Source organism: Hyperolius riggenbachi, chromosome 10 (genome assembly GCF_040937935.1).
Source record: "Hyperolius riggenbachi isolate aHypRig1 chromosome 10, aHypRig1.pri, whole genome shotgun sequence".
NCBI classification, from domain to species: domain Eukaryota; kingdom Metazoa; phylum Chordata; class Amphibia; order Anura; family Hyperoliidae; genus Hyperolius; species Hyperolius riggenbachi.
The window spans coordinates 275429968-275443999 of record NC_090655.1 but is presented as its reverse complement, the minus strand read 5'-3'; the positions used below and the strand labels follow the sequence as shown (position 1 = coordinate 275443999).

Sequence of the window (14032 nt, the reverse complement as noted above, 5' to 3'; positions counted from 1 at the left end):
TCCTTTTGAATCTCAAGAGATCATTTGTGTGTTTCTTTCCCCCTGCATCTCTCATGCACTGAAGTTTCAGGCTGCTCGTTTCTTCCTGCAAACAGCTTTGCCTGTGTCTGTAATTCTTCAGTATGTGAAAGCCCAGCCAGCTCAGAGGACGATTTATCCAGCTTGTAAAAGATAAGAGAGAAGAAAGAAGCTGCTCTAATCCTAAATAACACACAGGCAGTGTGCATAGAGGGGCCTGGAAGGGGAGTTCATAGCAGAACCACAACACTGAAGAACTTGGCAGCCTTCCAGACACAGGCTGACAAGTCTGACAAGAGAGAGATAAGTTGACTTATTACAGAGATGGTGATAGTAGAACGTGCTGCAGTAAGCCAGAACACATTAGAATAGCTTTTGGAACTTGTAGGATGATAAAAAACAGGATGCAATTTTTGTTACGGAGTCTCTTTAAAGGACCACTTTTAGTGAGAAGAATATGGGGGCTGCCATATTTATTTCCTGTTAAGCAATACCAGTTGCCTGGCAGCCCTGCTGATCTATTTAGCTGCAGATTCTGACTATAATGCCAGAAACACCTGATCTGCTGCTGCTTGTTCAGTGTCTGGGGCTAAAAGTATTAGAGGCAGAGGGTCAGCAGGATGCCAGGCAACTGGTATTGTGTAACAGGAAATAAATATGGCAGCCTCCATATCCCTCTCACTTCAGTTCCTTCATGCACTTCACAAAGGCCTGTGTGCCGAAACATTCTGCTTTTATACTGTGATACAATAATAATGTGAGCTTTTATATCCAGATCAAGACTCGGTTGTTCTTGATTTTATGTATGTTTCCTGCACCTTTTCAGGGCCCGGGTGCTGACTGGGCAACTTACTAGTGTTTTCAATTTATGCTGCGGTTGAGCAATTCCCCACCCCAATAATTCCATTTCTTTCCCGGTATAGCCATCTCCCCCCTGTGTCCCCCAGCATTGCCATTATCCCCCAGTATGTAATGTCCCTCACCCCAGTAATGCCATTTCTCCCCCAGTATAGCCATCTCCCGCCTGTGTCCCCCAGCATTGCCATTATCCTCCAGTATGTAATGTCCCCCATCCCAGTAATGCCATTTCTCCCCCAGTACAGCCATCTCCCCCCTGTGTCCCCCAGCATTGCCATTATCCTCCAGTATGTAATGTCCCCCACCCCAGTAATGCCATTTCTCCCCCAGTATAGCCATGTCCCCCCTGTGTCCCCCAGCATTGCCATTATCCTCCAGTATGTAATGTCCCCCCACCCCAGTAATGCCATTTCTCCCCCAGTATAGCCATCTCCCCCCTGTGTCCCCCAGCATTGCCATTATCCTCCAGTATGTAATGTCCCCCACCCCAGTAATGCCATTTCTTTCCCAGTATAGCCATGTCCCCCTGTGTCTCCCAGCATTGCCATTATCCTCCAGTATGTAATGTCCCCCCATTCTCCAGTACTCCAGTATGTAATGTCCCCCCACCCCAGTAATGCCATTTCTCCCCCAGTATAGCCATCTCCCCCCTGTGTCCCCCAGCATTGCCATTATCCTCCAGTATGTAATGTCCCCCACCCAGGTAATGCCATTTCTTTCCCAGTATAGCCATGTCCACCTGTGTCTCCCAGCATTGCCATTATCCTCCAGTATGTAATGTCCCCCACCCCAGTAATGCCATTTCTTTCCCAGTATAGCCATGTCCCCCTGTGTCTCCCAGCATTGCCATTATCCTCCAGTATGTACTGTCCCCACCCCAGTAATGCCATTTCTCCCCCAGTATAGCCATCTCCCCCCTGTGTCCCCCAGCATTGCCATTATCCTCCAGTATGTAATGTCCCCCCACCCCAGTAATGTAATTTCTCCCCCAGTATAGCCATCTCCCCCCTGTGTCCCCCAGCATTGCCATTATCCTCCAGTATGTAATGTCCCCACCCCAGTTCTACCATTTCTTCCCCAGTATAGCCATGCCCACACTCCAGTATTGCTCATTCCCGCACCTCCATGTAGAGCAGTAACAGGAAGGATTTATAGTATGGAGAAGTTTAACGGTTGGCACTGCAGCAAATAATTGGATGCTTGAGCTGGGAGCTGGCAGGGCCCACTGTGCCTCATACAATATGGCTGCGATTGCGTGCTCTGGTCAAAAGGTAAAGCAATACTGTGCAGGAGAAGGAGAGAGAGGAAAGGAGACCGGCACTGCAGTCAGCTATTTATTCCATAATGTGACAGATGACAGTAAGAAACACATAACCAGTGTAAAAGATGCGGCATATTAGTCAGTGAAGCAGTGTGGGTAGCTTTGGGTGCTGGGCACTGTTAGCCTTACGGCCATTTCGCGCTGATGTGCGCTTCTACGGAGCTCTGAGCCTCCGTAGAAGCGCACATCCGCGCAAAACGGCTGTAAGGCTAACAGTGCCCAGCACCCACCGCTACCCACACTGCTTCACTGACTGATATGCCGCATCTTTTACACTGGTTATGTGTTTCTTACTGTCATCTGTCACATTATGGAATAAATAGCTGACTGCAGTGCCGGTCTCTTCTCCTCTCTCTCCTTCTCCTACACAGGAAGGTTTTACATTGGTTTATAGCTAGCTGTCACAGTGTGCTCCAGTCCTCTGCTCCCATTAGCCTCAGTCTCTGCCTCTCCTCATATCCTCATCAATCTACCACTAGCAGCACTGCTGTAACATCACATGAATGGTAACAGTGGGAGGGGGATGTGAGGAGAGAAGGCCAGCTCTAGAGGAGGCAGAGGGAGGACAGGACTGCAGCATGCTGTGAGTATAGTGCACAGGTAGCTATAAACCAGCTTATTATGCTTTCCTGCAATACTCTGCATGGCCCCACCACCCACAAGTGACAGCAATGGGGAGTGCTGGGGGGAGGGGGATCCTTTATTGGCAGTTTCACCACTGATGTCAGGAATTCTGTTCTGCGACTTTCTGCCTGCTGGTGGCAGCATTGACTTGAACTTTTATGGACTTTCATTATTCCACCAGCAGGTGGCTCTGGGACTTAGCTTGCCAGGGACTTTTACTGCTCCACCATTAGGTGGCTCTATTCAGTCTGCAAACAGCTCTGCCACTACAAGGGCTGCTCTATACTGACTATGCATTTCAATCATGCAGCAGGTGTGTCCTCTTTATATAAAGGCCTTGCAAGAAGTAACTTGTGCCAGAACTTTGTGCTCGCTAGCTGGAGTATCTGGACAACCCTGGTTCTCTGGTATTCTGTATTCCTGTATCTGTTACCCTGTTACTGAACCTAGATTCTGTCTGACCTCGTTTACTGCCTGCTCCTTTTGTACCGTTATTGCTTGATTGTTGCCGACTTATGCTTTGTTCTGACCGTGATTTTGTGCTTTCCTCCTTGTACTGCGATTGGTGTATATATTGTATATATTTGTCCTGTGTATATGTGTATATATCCTGTATATATTTAGGTAGATATATAGATAGGATTTGGGGGATTTGCACTTTGCTTGTGTGGCGTATATGCATGTGGTGATTGCATCATTGTGTATATTTGTCTTTGCATTCCTGATTTTTTGTTGTGTATGCAATTGCATGGAATTTGCATTATATTGTCTGAAGCACGATTTGTCAATAAACATTTTGCACAGTACTTCCTTGCCTCAGTGTCTGTGTTGCTTCAAACTGTGATCAATCTCAGTTTCTCTGTTCAGTTTTGTAACAACTGATAGCCGTATAACCTAGATTATCCTTCCCTTATTATTTATCTAAAGGCAGCAGCATCCTGTATAGATCACATGACCGCATCACTGAGGATGGACGAGGACCAGAGTCACATGACCCAGAGGATATTCAACCTCGCCCTAGAGATCATCTGTCTGCTGTCTAGAGAGGTGAGGAGAATTCTGGGAGGTCACATGATATAACTCTTATTTCTATTCATAAAACACACCTGACCAGAGAGGTGAGGAGGATTCTGGGAAATCATGTGACGTTAGTGTTGGTCTTTCCATACAGAAATTTCCTCCAGTGAAGTCTGGTGATCATGTGACCATCACGGTGCCCCCACCTCACTCCCTGATATCTGAGGGATACAAGAAGAAGAAGATTCTGGAAATTACCAGGAAGATGATGGAGCTGCTGACAGGAGAGGTGAGCAGTGCTGGGAATTATGGGACATTATCCAGTAACAGCAAGGGGGGTGTCTGGGTGGTGACTGTATTATTGTGTGTGTCAGGTTCCTATGAGATGTCAGGATGTCACCGTCTATTTCTCCATGGAGGAGTGGCAGTATATAGAAGGACACCAGGACCTCTACAAGGACACCATGATGGAGAATCAGCCGCCCCTCACATCACCGGGTAAGAGGAGAATTTTAATTTCGTGTAATGGAGAAAGCAGTGCTTGGGGTCCTCCTAGATCCCCCTCATCTGATAAACACAAACAGGCAATGACCTCAATTCACTAAGGGCTGATTAGCAAAAAAAAAAAAAAAAAAAAAGAGAGAGGTTGGGCAAATAACGCATTCTGTATTGTAGATTTTTTTTTCCCCCAAGTGCACTAAGATTGTCACCCATGCGGTAATAGGTAATTTACTGAGAAATGTTGCTTCAGTTCAGTAAGACCTGCTCGGTAATGCAGAAGTCTCCCAGCTGTGGAGGAGGTCTCTGCAGCAAGCTGAGGTTCTCTCCTACAAGTGTCTGCATAACCCATTCCTGTGTGACAGCTTACTAGAGAGTAAAGGGCTTCCTGCATCCCTTTAGATGTGTATGCATGCCACTAAAGGGCCCTCTTCTGTGTACCAGTATATAGATCTGCATGTCTAAAGGGATACAGGGAAGCCTCTGTAAATGTCTTCTGCTGTTGTATTTTGTGTATTTTTTTATGTCCTGCCCGGCTGTGCATCTGATCAAATGAGGTGAGTAGCAGGACAAGGTGGCTCTTCCTATTGGCTTTCTCCCTACATGTTGATTTCTAGTTATTGACAAATCCAGCTAGATCTTAAAAATACCCAACATTTTATTTGTTCTGCCGAACGCTCTAATCTTAGTGAATTTAGGTAATTTACCTCATTAGTCTGTAATATTTACTTTTCAATGTGGTAACAATTAGTTAATTGAGCCCATAGTATTCAGTCACTGTGTGTGTTTCCTACAGATGGATCCAGTAATGGAAACGCACCGGAGAGATGTACAGGTCCTCTTTATTCCTGGGATTGTCTAAAGGAAGTTCCCACCACCCCCCACCATTATCAGGTAGTTGGAACTGAGTGTCATCAGAGACCACAAACTATGTGACATTGTTTCCTGTTGTCTATGCTGTTACCTGTGTTCACATTATAAAGTGCTTCTTATTTTGTGTGATTAGGGTGGAGAACTGATACATGTAAGTGCTGTGGTTAAAGAAGAGACATACGTGAGGAGTGATCAGCAGTCTATGGAGGAGGGTGACATGATGGGGACAAGTAAAGAGGAAGAAGAAGAGACATATGTGAGGAGTGATCAGCAGTCTATGGAGGGGGGTGACATGATGGGGACAAGTAAAGAGGAAGAAGAAGAGGCGTATGTGAGGAGTGATCAGCGGTCTATGGAGGAGGGTGACATGATGGGGACAATTAAAGAGGAAGAAGAAGAGACGTATGTGAGGAGTGATCAGCAGTCTGTGGAGGAGGGGGGCGTGATGAGAGCATCTAAGGAGGAAGACATTATTGCAGAGATGGGAATTGGTGAGTGATAAATAGATATTCAATAGCCTTATTACACTGACTAACAGATATGTCCCTGCTGGGCACAGTATAAATCATCCTCCTCTCAGTATGTGCGGTAATATTACCAGAATTTCATGAATCTACCCCTTTGATACAATGTAAAGCAGTCAGTGTGCAGCTTGTATAACGGTGTAAATTTGCTGTCCCACCAACATAACTCAACACACAGCCATTAATGTCTAATCCGCTGGCAACAAAAGTGAGGACACCCCTAAGTGACAAATGTCAAAATTCTACTCAATTAGACATTTCAGGGCCCAATTCCAATTCACCTTTTCCCTAAGTTTTCTCCTTGGTGATATTTTCATATCTTATCAATAAATGGCCTTTTAAGCCACCTGCAGGCAACAAACAAAATCTTACTAAGATTATAAATGTGAAAGTCTGGATATTTGTTACTCGATCACACAAAACTGGCTGATCGGATTTGAATGAAATTTGTCCCCCACACAGTACATCACCTGGTATAACATATTGGATACTTTTTATCCCCATAACCAAAAAGTGGGCGGAGACAAATACAAATTTCCCTGGGAAAATGTAAACTGCAGCCAGTCTTACACTGTTAATGGCAGGCTTCTCAAACTTTGCACAGTTGGTCACTGGGATTTATATTCAGAAAAGTGGGTGGAGCCTAAAAAAGCCAATCAAAATTCACCTATTTATTTTTAAGGTGAATATTTAATTGCTGCCATTCCTGCACTGTTAATGGCACAAGCCTCAAACCTGGTCCAGTTGGTCATTAGGTTACTGGGGTTCAAATTCAGAAAAGGGGTGGAGCCACAAACAGCCAATCAGATTTGTTTCATTTCAATGCACATTTTTGATGCCAAAGACTGCAAAGCTCACAAACTTGGTCATTCAGTAATTGTGTGTTCGGGTTAGAAAAAGTGGGCGCAGTCAACACCAGCTAAATACATACCCGGGCAACGCCGGGCAATCAGCTAGATAAAAATAATTTTACAGTACTTTTTCATTTGCAGAGTGTTGAGAAGTTATTTTAAGCAGAAGATGGAAAATGATGTCCTAGGAGAGAAGTTAGAAGAGGAAGGGAATTGGTTCAGGCCCTTTCCCTCCCTGAGGTCATGTGACTGGTTAATGTTACAAGGTCTCAGGTGTGAATGGGGAGCAGGTGTGGTACATTTGGTGTTATCGCTCTCACACTCCCTCATACTGGTCACTGGAAGCTCAGCATGGCTCCTCATGGCAGAGAACTCTCTGAGGAGCTGAAAAAAGTAATGTTGTTCCACATAAATATGGCCTAGGCTATAAGAATATTGCCAACACCCTGACACTGAGCTGCAGCATGGTGGCCAAGACCATACAGAGGTTTATCAGGACAGGTTCCACTCCGAATAGGCCTAGCCATGGGCGACCAAGGAATCTGAATGAACGTGCTCAGCATCATAGACAGTGAGGGAGTGAGAGACACCAAATATATATATATACATATATACACACACACACAGAAACACACACACACAGAAACACACACACACACACACACACACACACACACACACACACACACACACACACAGAAACACACACAGAAACACACACACACACACACACACACACACACACACAGAAACACACACACACAGACACACACACACAGACACACACAGACACACACAGAAACACACAGACACACACAGACACACACACACACACACACACACACACACACACACACACACACACACAGAAACACACACAGAAACACACACACACACACACACACACACACACACACACACAGAAACACACACACACAGACACACACACACAGACACACACAGAAACACACAGACACACACAGACACACACACACACACACACACACACACACACACACACACACACACACACACACACACACACACACACACACACACAGAAACACACACACACAGAAACACAACACACACACACACACACACACACAGAAACACACACACACACAGAAACACACACACACACAGAAACACACACACACACACACACACACACACACACACACACACACACACACACACACACAGACCTAGCTGCACAGCCTCTCTCTCTCCCTCCCTTTCTGTCCTATCAAGCCTTGCTGTAATAGTCCTGGCAGAAGGGGGTGGAGCTACATCTTTCCTGGGTGTGCTCCTCCCCTACCTACCTACTGCATGTAAAAATAACTACAAAGGTGAAAACTAAAGGCGCGTACTCACTCATGCCATATTTTTAAAAGCGACGGGTCCATCAGACCCTCCCGCAGAGCAGTCGTTCTGCCGACAGTAGCACGTGTGTGGACGAGCTGTCGGCAGACTGATAAGACTGTTTTTGACTGATCTGCACGGCGTCTTATCAGTCTGCAGACAGCTTGTACACACAAGCTACTGTCGGTAGAACGACTGCTCCGCGGGAGGGTCTGACGGTCCCGTCGCTTGTAAAAATACGGCGTGTGTACGCGCCTTTAAGGACTGGAGTGATAAGAGAGCATTTTCACTGTGAAAGCTCATCACTACATGTTAATAAGGCAGGCTTCTTTAGTGAATTAACACTTAAAGGGAACCTAAACTGAGAAGGATGTGGATTTTTCCTTTTTAAAATAATACCAGTTGCCTGATTCTCTTGCTGATCCTGTGTCTCTAATACTTTTCGCCACAGCCCCTCAACAAGCATGCAGATCAGGTGCTCTGACTGAAGTCAGACTGGATTAGCTGCATGCTTGTTTCAGGTCAGTGATTCAGCCACTGCTGCAGCTAAAGAGATCATCAGGACTGCCAGGCAACTGGTATTTTTTAAAATGAAACACCCATATCCCTCTCAGTTTAGGTTCCCTTTAAAGAGACTCTTTAGACCCCCATAATCTCCGGGGGGGCAATCCTGGCAGCGTTTCTTGAAAGAGGCAGAGCTTTCATCTGCAGCTCTGCCTCTACTGCTGTCAATCCCCGCCCCTCTCACTCTTCTTTCACAGAGAGGGGCGGGGAGAGGCAGAGATCCACACGGCGATTGATGTCAGGAGAGGCAGAGCTGCAGCTGAATGTTTGCCCAGTGATTTGGGGGGTCTAAACCCCTGGTTTTGCGGCAGGGATGCGGTGGTTTACCTCTGAGTCTTAAGAAGCGGAATACAAGGTAATAATGGCAAATTTTATTTGCATCAGAGTCTCTTTGAAATACAGATTGATGTGTTGGTGACGTTTTCATTTGCATTGTTAACACCAGAATGATCTTAATGAACTGTGGCCATTGGGGTTGATTCACTAACTATAGCGCTGTTGGCTATTAGGGGAAGCCGGGGTTAGGAAGGTTTAAAAGTGATGTAAAAAGTAACCTTTATTTTAATTTATTAGAAACAGGGAGATTGGCCATTAGAGGATGGGCAACAGCGACATTCAAGGAGAACTGGGGAGGAGATTGTGTCTCAGAAGTTCAGCAGAATAGGTGCCGTATCTATTCCTGACTCTCTCCTATTTTACTTCAATTCAACAGTTACTAATTACAGTACATGCTATAAAACACAAACTTCACTAAGTATAGTGACGCCAAATAGCGTGACTAAACTAATGTTATGAGCGCTAATAGAGCAGCGCTACTTATTTCCTCTATGCACGCTACGTCACGTGACTTAGTACTTTCTCTGTGCACGCTACGTAGCGGCCAATTTATTGAAGTATTGCAGGAGCAATACATCACTACCGCGCAGCAAATCAAGGCAGCGGCCGTTGCTAAGTAACGCACGCTATGTTGCCACTAGTGCGTGTAGCGTGCACAGAGGAAATATTAAGCTAACTTTTAAACCTTCCTAACCCCAGCTTCCCCTAATCAGGCAGTCCTTGTTGTATATGAGGACGAGGTCAGCCAGATTCTCTGCTCTGCATGGCCTGACCTATATTCAGCATGGGATATTATGTTAGTGGCTTGTATAATCAGCTGCTGCAGCAGGACTTGTAATTCCATTAGGAATAGCGGCCGTGTTGTTTGGCCTCGCTCTCCCTGACCTCCCCACACTGTAATCTTGGATTGCAGGTTACTATTACAGTAACGCACTTTCTCCAACTAGAGCAGATATAGCCCCGCCCCCTTGTCATAGCCTCCGAAGAAGCGCTTGTGTGTGAAACTGCCGTCAGGCTCCCAGCAACCAGCACCCACCATTACCCACCCCCGCACCGGTACGTGTTTAGTCTCTTCTTATGGACTGTGAGGGGATGATGTAACACACAGCCTACTTGTCTGCACATTGCCAAATAAAGGAAGTTATACAGCAGTGGCGACCATCCTCTTTCCTTTCATCCCTAATGATAATTGTTCCTCCCCTCAGAATTCTCTAACAGGTAGTGATGATGTTTCTCTATTTGCAGGGCGGAGTCCCGGCATCAGGAACCTCTCAGAGACTCGTCTCTCTGTATCCACAGACTGTACAACGGATGGTGATGTCACTGGACAAGAGTCTCCTGCAGATGTCCTGGTTACCCCAAATATTCCCCCAGACTCACCTCACCTGTCTAACCCTGAGGGGTCTCATACCCAGCACAGCTCTCCCCCTGCTGGAGGGTCTTATTCCTGTTCAATGTGTATGAAATGTTTTGTTTGGAAATCAGCTCTTGTCAGACATGAGAGATCTCACACTGGTGAGAAGCCATATTCATGTGCTGAGTGTAGGAAATGTTTTGTGAGGAGATCAAATCTTGTCAGTCATGAGAGATCTCACACTGGTAAGATGCCCTATTCATGTGCTGAGTGTGGGAAATGTTTTGTTAGTAAATCATTTCTTGTCAGGCATGAGAGATATCATACTGGTGAGAAGCCTTATTCATGTGCTGAGTGTGGGAAATGTTTTGCACAGAAATCAGACCTTGTCAGGCATGACAGATATCACACTGGTGAGAAGCCCTATTCTTGTGCCGAGTGTGGGAAATGTTTTACTCAGACATCAAATCTTGTCGCACATGAGAAATCTCACACTGGTGAGAAGCCCTATTCATGTGCTGAGTGTGGGAAATGTTTTGCACAGAAATCACACCTTGTCATGCATGACAGATATCACACTGGTGAGAAGCCTTTTTCCTGTGCTGAGTGTGGGAAATGTTTTGTTTGGAAATCACACCTTGTCATGCATGACAGATATCACACTGGTGAGAAGCCTTTTTCCTGTGCGGAGTGTGGGAAATGTTTTGTTAGGAAATCACACCTTATTAGCCATGAGATATTGCACACTGGTGAGAAGCCCTATTCATGTGCTGAGTGTGGGAAATGTTTTGCTCATAAATCATCTCTTGTCACACATGAGAGGTTACATAGTGGTGAGGAGCCGTATTCATGTGCTGAGTGTGGGAAATGTTTTGCACAGAAATCAGACCTTGTCAGACATGAGAGATCTCACACTGGTGAGAAGCCCTATTCATGTGCTGAGTGTGGGAAATGTTTTGCACAGAAATCAGACCTTGTCAGGCATGAGAGATCTCACACTGGAGAGAAGCCCTATTCATGTGCTGAGTGTGGGAAATGTTTTGCACAGAAATCACACCTTCTTGGCCATGAGAGATCTCACACTGGTGAGAAGCCCTATTCATGTGCTGAGTGTGGGAAATGTTTTTGGCATAAGTCACAGCTTATCAGACACTTGTGTTGAGTGTGGAAAATGTGTTGGCTACAAATATTCTGATGCATTGTTTTGTTTTTTTATTCTTTTTTTTTTTTACCATATTTACACAGAATGCAGAGCATTTTTCCATGCTACTCAGTGCATTGGTTTATAACTGAAGTGACATGATGAGATAAATATGGGTATATATAGTACTGAGCCTAGTTAGAACTTTCTTTTATTTTACAATGTAAAGGTTAATAAACCAGGTGCTTTATCTATACAAATGAGGCAGGATCTGCAGTCATATGCAGCCATGGCTCTCCTGAAGAGTAAATAAAAGCCAAAACACTTTTATCTGGTTGAACAAACACTCCTGATAACATATGAGTGCTGAAATTATCATTATTTGTTTTTGCTGGGAACTGAATAAACCAGATTTTAAATTACACTGATTTTGCTGCTGTGCATAATACAGAGGCAGGATACAACCCCTTAAAGTGAAAATAAGAATGTGAGTCTCCAGGAAAGTTCTATATAACATTGTTATTTACCTGCTGTGAGCTGCAGATGTGGGGATATTAGAAGCTCCCATTCATCCAGACTGAACTGAGGACGGGAGATTTCCCTCTCTCTGTTTCTCTGTTTTACAGTCAACAGCCCAAGTTCACCAGGAACTGTCCACCGGCGAACAGTTTGGGCCATCTCTACCAGCGACAGGTACAAACTCCAAAGAGTGATTAGCGCTGTGGAAAAGATCATTGGATCATCCCTGCCGCCTCTCGATCTCCACACGGCGAGAATGAGGTTTAGCGCCACCAAGATCTCGCGAGACACCTCCCACCCAGGCAACCGCTTCTTTGAACTCCTCCCATCGGGCCGCCTTTATAGGACCATCTCCTCTAGAAAAAACAGGCATTAGGAGCATTGTCTTCCCATAGGCGTTCCTCCTGCTGAACTCTATCCATCCCGTGCTGAGCCCACCCTCCTGCTTCACTCTATCTCTCCCCTGCTGAGCCCGCCTTCCTGCTGAACTGTAGACCTCCCTTGCTGAGCACTCCCTCCTACAGAATTCTATCTGTCCCCTGCTGAGCCCGCCCTCCTGCTGAACTCTATCCCTCCCCTGCTGAGCCTGCCCTCCTGCGGTAACCCTACCCCTCAGACAGCAGAGACTTCCCCTGCTGAGCTCACCCTCTTGCAGAACTCTAGCCCTCCCCTGCTGAGCCTGCCCTCCTGAACGCTAGTCCTCTCCTGCTGAGCCCGCCCTCCTGCTGAACTCTATTCCTCCCCTGCTGAGCCCACCCTTCTGTGGTAATCTTACCCCTCAGACAGCGGAGACTCCCCTGCGCCCGCTCCGGTCCTCCAAACACCGCAGGGGTGCAGCACCCTCCTAGCACCTCTGTAGTGCAATATCGCCTGCCCAGGTGTATTATTACCCTCATGCTGTAAATGTTTTCCACCTACATTATTTGACTTTTCTTCTTGTTTTTGTCTGCCAATGTCTGATTATCAGTTGCCAATGCAGCTTAAAGAGGAACTCCAGTGAACATAATGTAGAAAAAAAAGTGCCTCGTTTTTACAATAATTATGTATAAATGATTTAGTCAGTGTTTGCCCGTTGTAAAATCTTTCCTCTCCCTGAATTACATACTGACAATTATCACATGGCAACATCTTTACTGCCGGCAGGTGATGTCACTGGAAGGAGAAGCTGCTTGCTTTTTTGGCAATTGGAAACATCTGTTATTTCCCACAGAGCAACGAGATTCACAGACAGGAAACTGTCAGGACAATAGTCCTCACAGTTTCCTGTGGGAGAGGATTCACCACAATATCAGCCATACAAAGCCCCCTGATGATCAGTTTGTGAAAAGGAATAGATTTCTCATGTAAAAGGGGGGTATCAGCTACTGATTGGGATGAAGTTCAGTTCTTGGTTACGGTTTCTCTTTAACCACCCTGGCGTTCTGATTAAATCGCCAGGGTGGCTGCGGGAGGGTTTTTTTTAAATTAAAAAAAAACTATTTCATGCAGCCAACTGAAAGTTGGCTGCATGAAAGCCCACTAGAGGGCGCTCCGGAGGCGTTCTTCCGATCGCCTCCGGCGCCCAGAATAAACAAGGAAGGCCGCAATGAGCGGCCTTCCTTGTTTTGCTTAGATCGTCGCCATAGCGACGAGCGGAGTGACGTCATCGACGTCAGCCGACGTCCTGACGTCAGCCGCCTCCGATCCAGCGCTTAGCGCTGGCCGGAACTTTTTGTTCCGGCTACGCTGGGCTCAGGCGGCTGGGGGGACCCTCTTTCGCCGCTGCTCGCGGTGGATCGCCGCAGAGCGGCGGCGATCAGGCAGCACACGCGGCTGGCAAAGTGCCGGCTGCGTGTGCTGCTTTTTATTTGACGAAAATCAGCCCAGCAGGGCCTGAGCGGCAGCCTCTGGCGGTGTTGGACGAGCTGAGCTCGTCCAGAACGCTCAGCAGGTTAACCTCCCTGGCGTTCAATTTTCCCAGGATTTCTGTTCAAAAAGTGATAAAATTTATTTTTAAAACCTTTTTTTCCCCTGTAACTTGCCAAAATGTGTCAAGTAAGGGTCTAGTATACAGTGCAGGAGAGTATTGATGTGTATGCGTGTCAGTACTGCGAGGGTCTAGTATACAGTGCAGGAGAGTATTGATGTGTATGCACGTTTATACTGTTCACAGCATGTTTTTATGGACGG

General features: G+C 46.1%; 1 protein-coding gene across 1 annotated transcript in view; it reads left to right on the top strand.

Moving 5' to 3' along the window:
- Window positions 1–14032, top strand: part of LOC137537221 (uncharacterized) — a 256733-nt gene that overhangs the window by 207727 nt on the left and 34974 nt on the right. The window contains 7 exon segments of the mRNA XM_068259321.1: window positions 3749–3868; window positions 3993–4127; window positions 4213–4336; window positions 5133–5230; window positions 5343–5700; window positions 10095–11360; window positions 11971–12165. Coding sequence (XP_068115422.1) covers window positions 3749–3868; window positions 3993–4127; window positions 4213–4336; window positions 5133–5230; window positions 5343–5700; window positions 10095–11360; window positions 11971–12165 — 2296 coding nt within the window.